The 18,903-nt window shown below is 40.7% G+C and overlaps 1 protein-coding gene across 6 annotated transcripts in view; it reads right to left on the bottom strand.

Moving 5' to 3' along the window:
• Positions 1–18,903, bottom strand: part of adgrl3.1 (adhesion G protein-coupled receptor L3.1) — a 114,469-nt gene that overhangs the window by 10,357 nt on the left and 85,209 nt on the right. For all 6 annotated transcript variants that reach the window (XM_061274817.1, XM_061274822.1, XM_061274820.1 and 3 more), the window contains 7 exons: positions 14,782–14,904; positions 14,506–14,711; positions 13,245–13,421; positions 11,857–12,066; positions 7,908–8,128; positions 4,242–4,308; positions 2,613–2,704 (listed from right to left, as the gene is read on the bottom strand). In XM_061274817.1, the coding sequence (XP_061130801.1) occupies positions 2,613–2,704; positions 4,242–4,308; positions 7,908–8,128; positions 11,857–12,066; positions 13,245–13,421; positions 14,506–14,711; positions 14,782–14,904 (1,096 nt within the window). The remainder of the gene's footprint in view (positions 1–2,612; positions 2,705–4,241; positions 4,309–7,907; positions 8,129–11,856; positions 12,067–13,244; positions 13,422–14,505; positions 14,712–14,781; positions 14,905–18,903) is intronic.

The raw sequence follows: 18,903 nt of genomic DNA, 5'->3' as shown, positions 1-18,903 counted from the left end.
TCTTGTCAATTAAACTTTATAAAAAAAAAACCAATCAAAGTGACAGAAAGGACAAGTGATACAGATCAATGGCCGAGCGACACGCTGCTTCCCAAAGAATTAAGTTAAGAAGTTAATATGGTCTTCATTTTATTTAACTTGCAGTACATTTTTCTTTTTAATAGCCTGCTCCGAATCTTTTCAACTTCCTCCTGTTCATATTTTTCTTCTATGCAGCCATATGGAGGCCAGCCTGGAAAAACTCACTTGAGTCATTTCCTGTATAGTAGGGATTTTCTTTTACTTTTCAGCTCAAAAGGTTTCCATGCTCTTAAAGCACCAAATGTTACTTTTTTCAGTTTGCTCTGTTGTAAATTCCGCTCTCTTCTTCAATGCAAACTCTGCTGGTTGCTGCTTTGTAAAATCCAGTGGGCCTCCATTGCATAAAACGAGTGTGGGCCAACTCCATAATAGAAGGTTACTCAAGACCTGTATACATCCTGCGTGAGGATAGATACTGCCCATTGACAGTAGGTTGAGGGACATCAGAAAGTGACATTTCCCCTATAAAAGGTCAGTGTTTCTGGTCCACAAGCTTAGATAATGGCCTCTAATACGATTGGCTGACTGGGCAGTGATCACCTCTCATGGAAGGCGTACAGACACATGAGGAGGCAGGATAGAGGAAAGGATATTAGCGAGATATTAGGAGAGGAAGGAGGAGAAGGCAAAAAGGGAGAGTAAGTGAGTGCCACTGAGGTGATTGATTTGATGTTGCCCTCCATGGCACCATTCAGCCGAGACATAAGCGCCAATAAAGCCCGTCTGCCGACCCTCTCCAATAAAGGAGCACACTCATTCCTCTTTTCCCTTCCTTCTGTACACCCCACCCACCCACTCTTTCCCCTTGGTACTCCCTTAAGTCAGCCTCTCAGCTGCTTCCCCTCGTTCGCATCTAACCATTGTAACATTTCAACAGCACATTGGGCGAGTTATATGGGTCAAAGAAACAGCTCACAAATGTCACACACGGTCAAGTCATTCATGTTCCAGGGAGATGAGTCGACACGACTGGGTCTATTAAGGACTATGAGGCTGCTTCTAGAGGCACATCCAAATCACAGGCAAACCAATCAAAATGTCTGCCGGGGTATCTTGATTGGAAAATGGCTTTACCAAAGACAACGTATGATCTCTTGAAATTAAAGAAACAAAGAAAACAAAAAGGAATGAGACAAAAAGGGCACAGTTATGATTAACGAGGAAATGAGACATGACTAATAAAGCCGACTTGATTACAATCTATTCAACCTTCAGCGTATTCAGGGGGAAAGAGAGAAGTCCATTAAAATAACACAGAGGGTGGGTGGAGGGGATCCGAAAGTGCCGTAATCTTTAAAGTGTGCTTTGATTTTAATCTTTCCTCAGGCCTTTTGATTACATCCCCCTGAAAGGCACTGAGGGAAAGATCATGTGGTTGCGCCTTAATTTCTAAAACGCTTCCCAGCGATTTTGCCAAAGGAGACAGGAGCCGTGGTGTTTATATAGAACAACAAATGACCAAACCATCTCGTGATTGACTTTAAACATTGCTCGGCACATTTTGACAGGGCACCCGCCGTCACTGAGCAGCGGCATATTGTTCAAATTAGAGCGAAGCCTTTTGTCTCGCGCGTCGGTGGAAGGAGAGAATAACACAGTCGTGATTAGGAATCAGAAGCAGACAGCGCTGGTTGGAAATGAAGTCATATTTTTCGAGTAATGTTCTCAGAGGGTCACATGCAGACAATAATAATGTGACTTTCAATAAGAGGCCTCATGAGATGATGTCAGACCAAAATGAGATGCATTTCATGCAAACATGTTGAATTATACAAAGACAAAGAGTATTAGATTAGAGGGAACAGTCACACATTCAGACATATCTCCCTTTGGGTCTATTCGGCGGATATGGAGCCAGAATCCAGATAGCTTAGCTGAACACCCGTGCGCAAACAGGTCAAATGCAGCTCAGAGCAAGAAGCCGACAACATATAAATATATATTTTTAATGTGATACATTTTAAACAATCTATTATGCCGGATGATGATGAAACTGCTAGTTAAATGACCAAATATGGTAAATAAATGAATACCCCTCACAATTGATTATATTCATTTAAAGCTTTGATGAAGCTGGAACGGGATTGTACAGGTTACAAGTAACGATAAAGATGGAAATGTTTTAATATGTGGCTGATAGGTGTAGTTCAAAAACATACTTTGATTTGCAAGGTGTTGCACTTGCAGTAAGAGTAATGAATTTTCTTTTTACTTTTGCCTCCATGGCGTTGCTGGGCAACAGCAACAAGTCGAGATATTGTCCAAGTGAATCTTTTTATTTAAAATTTTTATGGGTCAGACAGACGGATGCATAAGGTGTTGATGGGCTTTAAAGCTGCTGCTTGGTGGATTCCAATATAGAGCAAGGCCAGCTTTTCTCACTTGATTTACAAAAAAAAAAAAAACTACAACTGGAGTGCTGCTTCTTCCACTTGACACTTTTGATGAAAAGATCTTGTATTATAAATAACAGTAAAATATTAACGTCCTTGAACACCATAAGCAGGTAGCAGGACCGAATATACGCTTACTTGATGTTGTCCAGACATCCAGAATCCGGTTTGAGGATGGCTGTGTGGTGGAACATCTTATACAGAGCAATCCCAAGGAAGATTACATTGAGCTGAAACACACAGAGAGATAAGAGTTAACTCTTTGTTCCCGACATAATTTACTCTCAAGCAAAGGCACAGGCCAACAATAACAAGTTTGCTCACTACAGCTGACCTCATGTGCCGAAACCCCGGAAAATCCTGCAGTCATTATATCCATTCAGGATCACAGTTGGGGGGAATATCCAACTACCACAGTTGCCGTTGGTGTTTTAATAGAGTTGTATTTGTGCCACATCTCTGAGACGGTCTGCCTAGCAGTGGGTGTAAAGTCTGCACACTACACTGCCCCCTGTCATAATCTTGGTCAGATCAGCGATAGAAAGCAGCGGCAGCAGGCTGACTTTAAGACAAGCACGGAGCACAGCGGTGTGCATGCTGACTTCATTTAATTGGGAACATGTGCCATTGTTACTGTTGCGATTTATGTGTGTGTTTTATCTGCGTCTGACTCTATTTCCAACTCTGCCTGCAAAACAAAGTACCACACAAATTTTTTTTACGTCTTAGAAGAGTCGGCTGACAGTAATGTAATGTCAATAATACCGCATGTTGCACTTTGCTGGCACTTTATTAAGGAGTTTTCAACAGTTTTGGCTTGTGTACAGCAAATTTTAGAACACAAGGTTGTTGATTGCATGCTCCTCAAAAAAATGAACTTGATAAAGTATCTCCAGTGAAGTGTACAATTACGGAAACCAGCGGAGACATATTACGGCCATCCATCTATTTTCAACAGCTTATCCTTTCGAGGGCCGCAGGGGACCTGAAGCCCATCACAGATGACCGTGGTCAAAAAGGCAAGCCTGTCCACCTTATTCATGAGGGCTCTGATGTCGAAATAATTGCGGGCGCGACTTCCTGTGTGACACTGAAAGTAGCAGTGAGCTATTTGTTTCATGGATGTTTTGCACCCGTAGCATTTAAAAGTACCTTGCACAGTTTAGGAACTTGGCGCTTGGACTAACAACCAGAAGAAGTTGAACTTTGATCTTTTGAGACTTTTCATTGCCTCGCTGTCTGAAGTGACATCATTCAAAAAGTAGCTAGACCCTTTTTTTATGTCATCCTCCAACTACATTAGTGGGGCGCCGGATTGTTATGTTTTCCTTTTGAAGCTACGACACCTGGCGTTCTCTCACACGGTTTAAGTCAGCAACTGTCTTCGAAATTCGACTCAGGCAGTTTACTATTTAACAGTTTACCATGTAAACAAACCACAGGTTCTGGTTCATACTGTAAGTCACACCAGATCTATCATCACTGTGTAGGAATAGAGCCATGCTGGCAATGTCAATGTTAGCTGTGTGCACCACTACATTTCCCGTAACTCAAATTCTCAGATCAAACCTAGACGGTGTCATTCAACACACTTGTGCATCCTCTGGTTACGTCTCCTTTTTATTTTATTGAGCATAATGCACCTGTGGTTTAAAATCTCATTTTTCAGAGTGCACAATGAATTCTGTCTCGGAGGCTCTAAATATTCGTAGCTTGCGCAAATAATATGGCAGGTAAGCAAAAGTGTGCTGCGAGTGTGTGTCTCACCATTATGATGAGTGTAGCAGGGCCTATAAAGCTCCAGATAAAGTATGTATCCAGTCGCAGCCAGCACCTAAAGAGAGAGGAAAGATGCAGAGGGATTAAAACATGTCTCAGAGGGATGCTGGCTGGCAAAGATTTACCAGCAGATGACATCTTATGCATCATGCACGCTGTGGAGGGAAAGGGGAGCAAGTTATTTGCATGACTTTCAAATGCATCATGATAGTGGTGTAGGACAAAAAGGAATTGTGGCAAATATAGGAATGATGGAGTGAAAGAGGGGAAGCACATGGCTCAAACATACATCAACACAAGGAAGGTGAGATGGAAAGGGATGATCAACTGTGATAGATACACTTTAGCTCCACCCCAAGGGCATGCATACTGGATATGACACCGCCACATGGTGGCTTGGTGAAATATATAACCATATGTTATTTGAATGCAGAGGCTTGGATGACTCTATGGAGTCTGGGGTTGAGAAGTCATTCAGTTCTGGTGAGCCAGATCAGTGGTTTTCAAACTGGGGTGCTCGGACTCCCGGTGGCCTGTGAGCAATAGCTTGGGGGTCCCTAAAATAAGTTGCAAATAATTATATTGTAGCTTTTAACAACAATATGGAGACTGCCACATGGGTAAAACAAACTCTATGAACTACTGTGGGGCAAATAATTGTGAGCGTTTTCAGAGGAAGCAAATGTGGTGTTCTCTTCAGGGTTCCTTCAAGGCTGCAAATATTCGCCAAACGCCTGCCCGGACCTTCGCCCGTACTTTTCTTCTCGCGTGGGTATTTTAAACACATTTTTCTTTTCACTACTGACAAACGCCTGGCAACCATTTTGCTAAAATTTGCGACCTTGAAGAAACCCGGACAAACTCTGATGTGAACACAGCATTCGCTGTTCAGTGGAATAGTGTTTTTAGCCACTATGCATATGTTGCTACCCCTAAACTTTTCCTCAGTTGCAGCACAAAGAAGGAGAAAGTATACCTTCCACCGAGGGGGTTACAACTCCACGCTTAAAAAGTTTCACAGGAGCAAAATGGCTGACTGATTCACAGCCAGCTGCTTTTGAATTATTAATCTTTCAATTTCCACCACATTAGAGTGCCTCCTCCATTACGGGGGCCCCGCACTGTGTCGCTGTGTCTTCCACCATGGCCTCCTGCGTTAAGTCATTGCTCTCCCCCTTCATTATGAGACGTGAGCGAGATTTGGGCCGCAGTAGGGGGCTTTGCATCATATTTTTGTTCAGAACGGCAAGAAGCGATGCCATTTCCAAGAGGGTAGTTGATAAATGAGAACATAACTGATGTTTTGCTAGCACAAAAGGTACTTTAGCGTTACAATTAGATGGATGTAGGGACACTAATTGTTACACTAAATGGCCACAACTTTCGGCATACTTGCACATTGCAAAAAAAAAAAAAGATAATAAAAGGTATCAAATAAAAAAAAAGGGGTAAATCAGAGGCACTCGAAATGCTGAACCTATCCCCTTTGTGCACGCCGTATTATTTCAGTCGTTATTTTGACTCCCCCTCTCAAAATGAGAATTACCCTCCTATTTAAGTGAGACACCACATTAACAGTGGAACAATTTTTGAAATTATTCCTCTTGTTCGCATTTCTTTACAGCACAAAAACCTGGCATTTGAACAGGGGGTGTGTAGACTTTTTATAACAGCTTACTGTGTGATGCAGTCTACATCATTCTACCACCATAAAGTTATTCCTATTTCAAAATAAATACAGTGAAGGGGTGAATCTGGTTGTGCGTTTTAATTGCACACGACATTTAATGGTTCAGTTGTAGCTAATGACGTGTCTAATGAATTATACGAAGCACTTTTGTAATCACTTCAATTAAACACTTAGTTTTTTTTTTATGAAATAATTGTCAATTAAGACGATGAAGGCTTTTTGTTGTTATTGACACTGTCAAGGAATTTTAACTTTTGAAAACAAAAACTATTTTGGGCTCAGTCAGGCTAAGTTTGATTTGGAAGATGAATCATGCTTTTTGATTTAGTTTGATACTCCTGTGAATGGATGTCTTGTGATAAACTGATAGCGTCAAATATATTATTATAACTAAGACGTGTTTTTGAAACTTGCTGGTTTTTGACAACACTCTGAAGTCTATTGTAGTAATTTTGTCTTTTTTTTTTTTTACTGTGCAACAAAATAAATAGTCTAAAAAAAGAGTTCTGTCAGCCAGCCCACAAAATAACCTGCAGTGTGAACATTCAGCTGGAGTCTGGCATGCAGATTGATGTTTTATTGATTATCCAGAGATGAAATATTGAGCTAAGTGGCATCGCTGTACCTTCAACATCAGACTCAACCCTTATCCACTTGCTCAACTTCCACAGAGTGATGCGCACTTCGTGGCAAGCTGAACTTTACAAACGGTCTCCAGAGCAGCAGAGTGAAAATGTGAATCATTTAGCAGCTTGTTAATGTGCTGTCATTGTTCACTGCATTGGAAGCACTTATTTATAAGGCATCGGGGCAAGAGATTTTAAATGTTTAACATAAATGTGTTAAGTTTGGAAAATGCAACATTCATGCACAGTGCTTATATTTCCCAGTGCATTATCATCAAATACATGCAGTGCATTTTAATGCATGTCTTTACTCGCCTATCAAAAGCATGTTTGTTCAAGTTTGAGTGTTCTGAAAAGGAGGTTGGTAGTATAAAATGAAACCACAGCATTAGGTCCATCACAATAGTGTGAGAACTCAAGGATGATCAGTGTGTCTCATGCTCACCACATGTAAAGGGTTAGGTGTGGAACTGTTCACGCCCACAACGGCGCACAACAGCTTTTTTTTTTTATTTAATGTGCCATGCTACGTCCGCTTGCATTGGTTTCCAAAAATAACAAACTAGATTATTATATCCAGTCAGATCTTTGTAATATTGTTACATGGTATTTGTGGAATGCCTAAAATATGATGTGCTGACTTAAACAGCCTTCTAACTATTTTATTCAACGCTTGATGACTGTATCTCAATTTCATTATGCAGTCTAGCAATGTTTATTATCTGATTGCAATTTTAGTCACATACATAACTGGAATCACACTGGAAGCTGTTTGATTTTTTTCGAAATGCCCCTAAAGAAGCTCTTTTTTTGTGTGTTATTCTAATGTGCAGCTTTATATAACGTCGTGGCCAATGAGCGCATGAGCTTCTATGAATAAAACGGTGACCTCATTCCCCAGGCAGAGGTCACACATGTTGAAACTTTCATGAGATTGACTCTTGCACGTGCCGCATGCATATGTTTCATGTGAATGACGTGTTGGCTGCCTCCTCTCTTGGATTCAAGCTGCAATTCAGTCAAGCATACTCGAGTATGTCGTCATGTACGTTGACGACAGCGCGCTCCCTCCTGGGGAATAAATCTGCTGCACACAAAGAGGCCAAGCTTTCTATTCGCACCCTTTCAATATTCCCACATTGTTGTGCTCCTGTAGGCAGTCTCACTTCTCTATGCCCCTATTCCACCATTCTTCACTGCTACTTCCTCATCTCAGCCTCTCTGTAGTGGCACTTCTCAAGCGCTTGTGGAGTCCAGTACCACAGCCAAAACGACAGCAGGCACACTCCCTCCATCCCATCTTTCCTTCACACCCCATCATCCTTCCGTATAGCTTACACTCGGTCGGTGCCGTAGCTCCTGTAGTCCACTGCGGCGGAGACGGCCACTATGACAGCAGGCACGCCGTACCCCGCCAGGTAGAAGTACTTGGTCCGGGAGTGTTCGCTCTCAAACACCTCCACCAGCATGATGTATAGTTGAACCCCTTCCAGGAACATCCACGTGAAGGCTGCCAAGAAGAAGAAATGGAGCAGGGCTGCAAAAACTGCGCAGGCAATCTGGTGAGGAAAAATAAATACAGAAATAAATCGGGTCAAAACATTGATGTGATATTCAAAATGATGGCTGTACAGTAGAAAGTTTTTAAAAAAGGCAAGATAAATTTGGTGACAAAGAACCCTCAAGTCTTTGCCATATTCAAATAAGGGAGGAATTGTGAAGGTTTGGAAATTGGGTTGCCAATCGTGGAATCGACAGGCGAGGCTAAATAGAAAAACAGCGCATCCTCACAATCATCATATTATAATGACAATTACAGACAACGGAATCACTTCTCGCCGAGCCGTTGATCAACGTCAACAAGTCCCAAAGAAGACCCGTGAAAAAAATATAAGTGACAAGCCGGCGCCACAGCCGCTGATTTACACTTGATGACGCGACAAGGCAAGATAATTATTGCTGAGTGAAATGGTTTAGATAGTTCAGCAGTAAAATGAAAAGACAAGCAGAAACTAATTTAGCTAATACATACCTAATAGTATGTATTGAAATAAAAATTGAAACATTTATGTATGGATTTCATTATGGAAATAAACCATTCACATTCAAATACTACATCGCATTACATAATCAGCCTTTTTCTACACAGCTTAGTTTGATACAGCTGACTGATAATAATGGACGCGTGCTCAGGCCGCTGACGAATGACGACCGGCAAAATGAAGTAAATGATCCTCTTCTGGAAATTATTACAAAATATTACAGCAAATATTCCATCCACATTCTCCTGAATCAGAAGTATATAAAAAAAATAATAAACCCACCAATAATGATACTACCTTGCCACAGAAAATGACGAATGCATTTACAAAACATTGCAGTCGCCAACACATTCTGACAGATGATGAAGAGGTAAAATGAATTGGAGAGGCAGATGATGAGACATTCAAAAAGCCCTGCGAGAGAGACTATCTGGCAGATATATGCAGGTTATATATTTATATATGTATAAAAGGAAAAACAGAGCTGCAAAAAGATGAGCTCTTGGAAAATAAAAAGAATAAGCACCGAGCCTAAAACAGCATTAACAATTGAGGCAATAGGGCAGGAAGAAAAGAGTGGTGCTTAAGAAAAGAAGCAGATGGAAGAATGATCTGTGCGATTTGGGCCATCATTTTCATGGCGATCTAAAGACTCGTTGAATGAAAACGCTCAAAGTGTGACTTTTTATAATGAAAGCGCTCGCAGTGGAAGACAATTACCTAATGTCTGTCAGACAATGAGTTTAGGGAGCCAGGGACTCGCTCATTTCCATTTCTAACGATGGCACGTTTTTGCTTTTACACGCACACAAAGACACACGCGCAGGTTTAAAAAAAACAAAAAGGATGTGCTGCTTATGCGGAGTCATTTGGTTTTCCTGATGGATTTACTGGCTTAACCAGCTACAAGCTAAGTGACGCCAAAGATGTTAATGGAGGTCACGTATAGCCACCGGTAATTAACGGGAGAGTGGTCTGCACACGCACGGCAGCTAGCAAGTATAGAAAGACACATGATCTCCTTCCACACAAGCACGGACACAACTCCACAAGACAATGTGTAACCATTTTGTTCTCCTCTCTGCCATTAACAATTAGAAGCTTTTTCTAATGGACAGTGGGTGAGATGAAGAATGCTGCCAGATGTCACACAAGTCTGTCAATAAATGTTTCTGATGCACAAAACTATTGACGGAGCTGGAGCAAAAAGTGACCTTGCTTGGCGGAATTCGTCACACTCAGAAAACATTTGCGGAACAATACTAAGAGTCTTAGTCATCGATGGGGAGAAAATTATTTCTCACTCATTTGAGGACACATTGGACGAGTCCTCTTATGACTTCTTATACATTTAGGGCTTTATTTTCAGGACCAGCGTGACTTGGCAGTAATCTGCGTGGAGGCTGGTAAGACCTGATGTTGGTCATTCTGAAGCAGGTCGGTGGACTTTGAGAGGGAGAGCTGCGCCGTCATGGGAGTGATCACAATACTCTATGCTTGATGTGTGAATAGGCACAATTTAGTATATTATTTGACGGTTTTGATGTTTATTGGGAACATTTGACTTCATTTTGGCATTGTTATTTTTTGGTTTAGTGTTAGCTGCTACGTTAATCATAGCAAATAACAGAAGTGATTTACTTTTGCTTTTTTACGTATATCTGCATAAAGTAATGTATGGATTCTAATGTGGAATTGGGTTAACATTAGCTGAACTCAACTAGATTCAGTTCATGGGTGCACGAAAATTGAGATTTTTCTCTTTTCAGCAGTAAGAAACAAAAGTTATATCATCAGTGTTTGAGAAAACACACTAAATTGACTGCGTTTGACGTGCCAAATTAACCAACAATCTAAGTGCCAGCGTCTAAATCATAATGAATGATTGTTTTCAGCCAGAAATTATTGGAATCATGTCAGCCTGGTCAATTGAGACTCACGAAGGTTCTGGCCAACCTTGGTTGTTGCTAATCAACTGAAAGCACTGCATCAGTGAGCGTGATGAATCCGACCATGAAAAGATTCCACTTCACATTGACCCAGAATAAAACTGCTCAATATTATCTTGTATTATTGGATAGGAAGCCAGATTCTCCGTTTTGATATGAATTTCAAATACAGGAGAGCTGCTGCGTATGCATAATTTACATATTACATAGATGTATTCCTATTACATCCCAAACGTAATTCACACGATGAAACAGCAATGGGAAAATGTGTCCGTATGGAGCAGCTTGTAAAATGTAGGTTGAGCTGAAATTCATGTATTGAGATTCTTGGCAGAACCAAATGGATTTTTGGATTAAAATAACAAAACAAAAAAAGCATAAAATATATTCATACTAACCTGAGGGTGAATGACTCATGGAGGAAAGTGAAGCAGGACTGAAGTAGCACATTATTAGAGGCAAAGTCAATACATAGTCATGTGGACATACTGCAATATGTACACAATATGGCGGAGACAAAGAGCCTGAGGATAGTTTTTTCAAAATAAAATACAATGGTCCTAAAAAGACAAAAAATAAATTGACTTTGATAGGAAAGGGATTATTCATCTGTGTTAAATTCGAAAGAGGTCCTTCAGTTAGTTACTTCTCAATATTTTTTTTTCAGTCTGCGCAAATAAAATAAAAATGTTACGTAATGCTGATTTTCCTACAAAGGATTTAAACCTGTTTTATTTAGTTTTTAATTTTAATTCCTCTTGTACCGCACACCTTACAACCACACATTGTAAATATTTGTGGAACTACAAGGTGATGGTTTGACGTTGGACGAAATGTCAAATGGACACTAGCTGTCGAGATACATATGTTCCCCCGTGCCTTTTTGTTTTAGCATTTCTCCTTTCATGTCTGCATGTGTGTCTTTGTAATATGCAACACAAATAAAGAGCAGATAGTGAGATCAATTTAACCTTATTATCAAGCATAAAAGGGGTTGTTTGAGGGGAAAAAAAAACATCTTAAATGCAAGTGTCTTTTAAATGACATAACCTCATCACGTTTATAGACAGCTATCATGTCTGTATCCAAAGCTGTCCGATGACAATAAACTGCTACAAATACCCATTGGTTAAGCGCTAAATCACCCGGGCCAACCCCTGATTGATTAACTAATTAAGAGGTTAAGTATTTTGTCCATGTAGTGCATACAACAGCAGTACTTTCAGCAGCGCCAGCAATGGTCTTCTCTGTAAAATATGATTGCCCGGTGCTACCATATTGCATGTCTGTCCTTACCGGCTGGTCTGCTCTGTTGATTCCGACCAAGAAGAGCGACTCAGCAATGAAGAGGCTGATGCAGAGATTCTTATGGATAGTGTTGCGGTCGCTTTGCAGTCCGCGGAAAAAGCAGAAGGTAAAGATGCAGATGAGCAGGCAGACCAGGGACAGCAGGATGCCCACCCAGGTGATTACATCCAGGAGGAGGTCATGGATGCTGTCTGCTTTCTGTGAACAATGCAAAAGCAAAAAAAAAAATTGGTTTAGTTCAACGGAATTTGAAAGTAACGAGAAATGACAACCTGGTCGCGTGTCATTGATCGTTCCGAGTCGGGGCGTTGCATAGTGTTGCGCAGGTGTTCCGGCTCTATCTATCAGTGTCCTGCAAGCTGGCAGGCTGATCTGCGTTGAACACAGCAACGCCGTGATCGATACGCTGCTCAAAGCCTCACGCTGCATTCGTATACGGCCGCCAAGTAAGCGAGCCCTGACAGTGACCTCTCTTTGAAATAACACTCGCCCTCTGGCTGAGAGGGCGAGTGCCCATATGCACAACAGCTGACTTTTAATAGGAGAAAAGAACGCAAAGATGAATGCAAAGGATTGTGCATTGATTTATGAAGACCCCCTTTATTGTTGTGGATTGACATTAAAAGGAAATACCATGACATTTTATTCCTATATTGCTAACAATCGATGGTCTTCATTTCATTGTTTTAAGATCCAATCAAATTCGTCTTCACAGGGAAAGACCACTTGCCTATGATGATGTCATTTTTCCATACTGGTTGGTCACAGCAAGCAAAGTGCGACAAGACAACCACATCGGTATTACATTTAAAATTCTGCATTTTTTCTCGAGTACGTGGTATTTTCTAAGTTATTTGTTTCGGTCGTGTTGTTAGATGAGTATTGATTTTCAACTGCGGCAGAATATGTACTTGGCACGTAGTTGTGTTCTGTTATATTGCATTTTTGTCTACTATTGATGGTTTTTATAATTGCAACATGATGGCGGGGCAATGGAGAGGTGGATTAAGTCAGGTTCAGTTCTCACTGAAAGCTGAAGTAACGTCACTTTCGATAGTATTGTATCTTGATCGCGTAAAATAAGAAAAACGTATATTTACTGAAGTCCCTGGTTTTTCATAACTTAAATAGTAACATCTGATATTACCATCAGGATCTCTTAATAGAGTTTGTCAAATCACTTGTAAAACTTTCCAAAGTATGATAACTAAGGAGTGGAGTCGAGAGAATTCGGAATCCATTTGCCAGATGTTGTGGTCCCATTCTCTTCCTGTCCCCCTCCCTCCTTTGTAACTGCAGCTTTGCCTGCAAATCAAGCTGCGTCATGATTCGTTCCAGAACCACGCTGGCCGGGCCCGACCCGAATCACAGCCTACCTTGACCTCAACGTGGGCCATGAGCACGGCGAAGCTGGTGAGATGAGTGCAGGAGCAGCTGGTGTGGGTGCGATTGGTGGCCAACAAACGACAGTCCTGCGTGGACCAAAATCCTGTCATGGTACGCTTGGAGTAGCTCCAGAAAGAACAGTTTGGATTGAAGTTCTCTTCCGAATGCTGGAATAAGAGAAACAGAGTAGATTTAAAATTGGGATAAAATGCAGGAGGGAGGGATGGAGAAAATGGATTGATTGTCAGAAAACATTTAGATGGCTCGGTACAACAAACAGGATGATTAGTGGCAGTCAAAGAGACATGCGTACAACCAACAGAAGGGACAGAATACGCGGCAACAAATGTCATGTCAAGAGGTGACGTTGGAAAGGCTGTGCTCGTTGTGTGTGAAATTGTGACTGAAGGAGCTTCTGGTGGTGTGAAAACTGGGTGTTACTTTCCAAATGAGCACCTAAAACACAGAGCGCACTTTTACTGCCAACAAATTGGATTGGAAGTACAGAAGGAAATGGTCAATAGGTTTTATATATATTTTTTTATATATCTAAATCATTTATATATGTTATACTATATATTAAAATATATATATGTATTCTGCCAATATATATATTATACACATAATATTAGGTATGTTTAAATAATAAGGTCAGACATAATAAAACTGGTAACAAATTGTTTAAAAAGTTCTAGACCAGACGATATACTATGTGGATCACATTATTTAGTATTTAGCCCAATTGGTTCTCAGGGACTACAATGATTTTTTAAGGCCTATTAGGGTATATAAAAGTGACACATCATAAAGGGAATGACAATTTAAGGTACTAATGCGTTTCAGAGAGTTTTTAATCACAAATTAGGCCCCGGCCCCTCGTTATTACAATTTACTTGTTGAGTATTGTGTTGGGATTTGCTATAAAACAATTCCATCCTTGTACAGGTACTTCTTTATGGACAGGTATTAGGTCATGTAATTCTAAAGCAAGGAACCTTTACGCACTTCTTTAAATGATGTTAGGAGAATATAAAAAAGTTTACACACCAAAAAAAAAAAACTAGACTTAATGTGACCTGTTCAACCACAAAAAACATCTTTTCAAGACGTAGAAAAAAAAAATCAAGAAATCAGATTGCGCAAGTGTGCACACGCACTGCCACTCATGAAGACTAGTTGCACAGCCCTGCCCTGCATGACACTTCAGCGGTAGTCAGGCGTGTCGCTGGGTGTGCGGTGAGCCGTACTCACCTGTAGATGTTTGACCGTGAAGATGACAGGTTCCGACAGGTAAACCTTGTTGCTCTCCTTGTTGATGGATGCCATGATGACGGGGGAGTTGACAATGACCGAATAGTTGGGGTAGACGGCCTCGCTGCTCAGTCGGACGCTGGCGTTCTCTGTGGAGAGATAGGAGCCCAAGTTCCTGTAGAGGACGAAGGCCATCCTAATCTCACCTGTTGGAAAAACAACACAAAGATGCGTTCCATGACTCCGAGCAGAGACTGAAAGAAATTTCTTTCTTACCGTTTCGACCATGCTGTTTGAGAGTGCTTGCTGACAGCTGGATGGAGTTTCCGTGCAGCTCCGATTGAGGGAATGTCAAGTCGGTGAGGCTCCCATCCGTGCTAAGCCTAGCTACTTCCAGCTCTGGAACACACACACATGCAACACAACCTCAAGTCAAGTCATCGCGCAACATGTTATTTCAGGTTTAATATAACCGTGGTTTCTCACTAAGTACTTCACAAACGTCATTCCTCAAGCAATTCTCACCCGTACTCTGCAACTAGAAATATCTGACACTCATTAAAGTGAAGTAAATCAAATTTTACAGACTGAATGGACAACTGTGTCTTCGTGTAGATAATCCTTACATTGTGGGAATCTAATTTAGCCGTCAGAGTTTGTTAGCACATCCTTGATTGGGGCTGTGTAATGCAATAGATAAAGATTCTAATTAACAACTAATTAAACCTTTGGTGTATTACTATCTTGGGTTTCGGAGCAATTTGATGATTTGGACACTGTTTTCACTGTGAAAACAGCTCGCACATCAAATAAACAACACAAGGACATATTCGATGAAAAGAGGAAGCCTCGTGGGAGGGTTGGGGTGAGAGGCGGGGGTCAAAGTGAGCTTCAGAACGGAGCTGAAAAGAAGTGGCTTTTGTCAGAGGATTGAGATGAAGGGCGGGTAGGAAATGGGTGAGATCAGTGAAATACGTGTAAGACGTGTAGAGATAACTGCAAGGTTTCCTTGTTGTCATGCAGACCAAATTTATCTGCAATAGTTTGGAGTATAAAGATATGTTTTAATTTTCCAAAGATCATGATAGGTGTCAAACCTAAGGCTCGGGGGCCAGATACGAAGGCATCGACTTCATGTCAATACTAAAATTACAAATAGTTTTCACTTTTATCAAATAGAGAAATTAGCATTTTTTTTTATTACCATTCAGTTTTTTAAAATATTGTTTTTCGTTTTTACTAGTGTGATTTCAAAACTAATTTATTCATCAGTTTGTTTTGTTTCCTATTCTGTATATAATATATGACGACAGTCAAATTGACCTTCTGGAGGAATCTATGACTACAATGCAGCCCGCGACAAAAATGAGTTTGACATCCCTAAATGTATTTATCTACGTGTAAAAATGAAAATAACTCTTGATACAAACCTAATTATGTCTTCTGTAGAGAGAAAGTAATTGAAACCAATAAATCCACAAGGCATCCTATTATTTAGCTACTTTGTAAGATACTATAATTGCCCATCATCCAATATCTATTTAACATCACCTCAGGAAGCATATCAACAAATTCAGGACAACTGTAGCAGGGAGTCCAACATCTTTTGTTGTCTTTCTGCGGGTCTGACATCAAGCCCCAGCCGCAAACACACACGTACATCCATACGCATCTCAGCAGGATATCAAAACAAGCTGCTCATTAAAGCCTCCGTGTCATGACAATCGGCTTCATACGAAACATACTTGTTCTTCATTGTTATCACACGTGGTGATGCCGCTGTGTTTTTCCTTCAAATGACTCTTTTGCGACCGCTAATAATTAATTCATCTGCCAATTACCGAAGCGTATAGTCACACATTTAATAACGTCGCATGCTTCTAGGGCTTCTTCGGGATGCGTCATTCAGATTCCTGTTGTAAGTGTCCATGAAAGACTCAGAGGGGGAGAAAGTCGGAATAGAAGGGAGAGGAAGTAGAGGAGCATGATGAGAAGTGAGATCAGGCCAGTTATGAATAAAAAGAAGAGATAATCGCAGCGGATCTGCCCACTGGATTAGCTGGGAGGGAAGATTAATGGCACAAAAAAGTGAAATGAGCACACAACAAGATTATTTCCTCTTTTGAGTTCTTTGGAGATGAGCTAGCCTACATTTTGCCAGATGCTTAGTAGTGTGGAAGGAAAAGAAAATGACAGTTTGTGGCAATGAAACCTATTTCAACTTAAGTAGGTAAAGTGTAACGCTAGAGCCACATTAGGTGAAGAGCTGTGATTTCACTGCCTAGTGAGGTGAAAGAAAAACTCTGTGAGCATCATGTGACATTGCACCAGCAGCCTCGAGCACACTCTCGTAGACTCCTCATCGCTCGTCATTTTTGGCTTCATTTCCCTTTCTGCTCCTCCTTTTCACCTCTGATGGCATAACGTTCAAGCGGAGTGCGTCTTTGCACCGGAGGGGGGGGGGGGGGGGGGTCTCGGTTGATGTGTTGTGCGAGAAACGTAAGATCAAACCGCATCAGGGTAGAGAGGAGGAGGAGGAGAAGGCTGAAGGAGGGAGAAACAAGAATGACACTCCACGTTGTGGGGGCAGATGAAATGAAGGCGAACATACAAGCTACAAATCATCGTGTCTTGTTCCTGTGAAGCCATCGCTGATTAGGAAAGGAAAGGCAAGTCACTTAAAGTTAGACGGTTAGAAATACTAAATGAAAACTGTAATGCGATGGGCTGCCTCGACTTCCTGTATTGGATATTCATTCAAACTAGTGAAGGTACTTCTATAAATATACGATAATTATTTTTGAAAGGTTGAGAAAGAAAGTTAGAAAATTTGGCCCATAAAATAATCTTCGGTCGGAAGTCTGGTCACCAATCACTGTGTGCGTATATATTTACACATTTTGATTAGTAATGCCTAAAAAAATAAAACACAGTATGGGAGAAGAGAATTATGCCGAAGTGTCAAAATTAATTGAATACTATTTTAATAATAGTATAATTATTTCGAGCCATTGTTGAAAAAATGTCCAAAATTGTCCAAAGAGATAATGGTAGTGATATTATTGAACATTAAGAAATTTTTATTATCGAATTATCTTCACATGGAAGAAATAAGCAGGTTAAACGTATTCTTAGCTAATTCCGCTATTTAGGTCCTTAAATACTGTTTTCCTATTGGATGGTGAAAAATGCTCTGCTCTGAATATGATGTATTCACCAATCTGATACTTGGGAATTAATTTTGCAAAATATCATTCAAAATGTGTTTTTTACTAAACAACACAACAATGCTGTGGATGTTCTGAAACAATTGCTTGAGAATTGGGCCCAGCACTGACAACCAACATATTCCCATAAGAGGCCTCAGCTACCACAAGCAACTTCTGTACCCCTTAAAATAAATACGATTCCATCTTGAAATTTGAACAATAATCCAAGTAGTGGCTGTCAACTATAAAAAATGCTGACAAGACATTCTGCAGGAAGTGGTACAGCCGAAACCAAACCCTACATAGTTCTGTCTGTTTACGAGGACTACAATTAAAGGCAGGTTCTGAGCCTGAACACTTTGAGGCTTTTCACTCAGCCATATTTCAGAGTTTTTCCTCTGGAGCCGACTGATCAGAATGATGAGATCAGTGAGATGCAATGAGGAGAAATGATGGAAGTGCGAAAGGCACAAGAGAGATGGTGGTATGCAGCACACTATAATCACTAGCTTTGTTTTTCTTCGCCTAGAAAGATGTGTGCGTGTGTGTGTGTGTGTCGCGTAAGAAAAAAAAAAAACAGGTGTCTTTGACAAATTTATTCCCGGCTTTGGAAGCCTCAAGGTCATATTTTTTCTCTATGTTGTGTTCACTCAGCAGAGGTCTCAGTGGAGTCAAAGCTTCTCATTGAAGCTCTTCATCCTGCCGTGTCTTTGACAGTTACACGCCTGCTCAGTGAAACACATCTTGCAAATCCAAGCCGTTACCCCCTTTGCACATGCCGCCACAGAATTATTTTAGGCAAAAGTGATAATTACTGTGAAAAAGCAATTAAAGATAGTGATTAAAGATTTTGTTTGATTCTGCCGCTCAGGGCGTAGATATCATAGCGACAAATATTGTTAAGCAACTTTCAATCTATTCAATTTGCGCTGTGATAATGTTGACACGTTCCAACGGCTAAAACTAACAGTATTAAACAGCTCACATTTGCCAGAGTTGTCTTTCTTATTAAATACAGGGCAGCTCAATGATACAGTGGAATACAAATACTACTTGCCACATGATGCAAAATGGGCTACTTCCGCTAAATCACATTTTGGAGAGAAATGTAATTAGAGTTTATCCTTGAGCTATTCCATTTCTTTTATCATGCTAACAGGTACAGCTGGTCAGTGCAACTATCCCATAA

Source organism: Syngnathus typhle, linkage group LG3, assembly GCF_033458585.1.
Source record: "Syngnathus typhle isolate RoL2023-S1 ecotype Sweden linkage group LG3, RoL_Styp_1.0, whole genome shotgun sequence".
Classification (NCBI taxonomy): Eukaryota; Metazoa; Chordata; class Actinopteri; order Syngnathiformes; family Syngnathidae; genus Syngnathus; species Syngnathus typhle.
The sequence above is the reverse complement of the archived record's forward strand: the minus strand, read 5'-3'. Positions and strand labels throughout refer to the sequence as shown.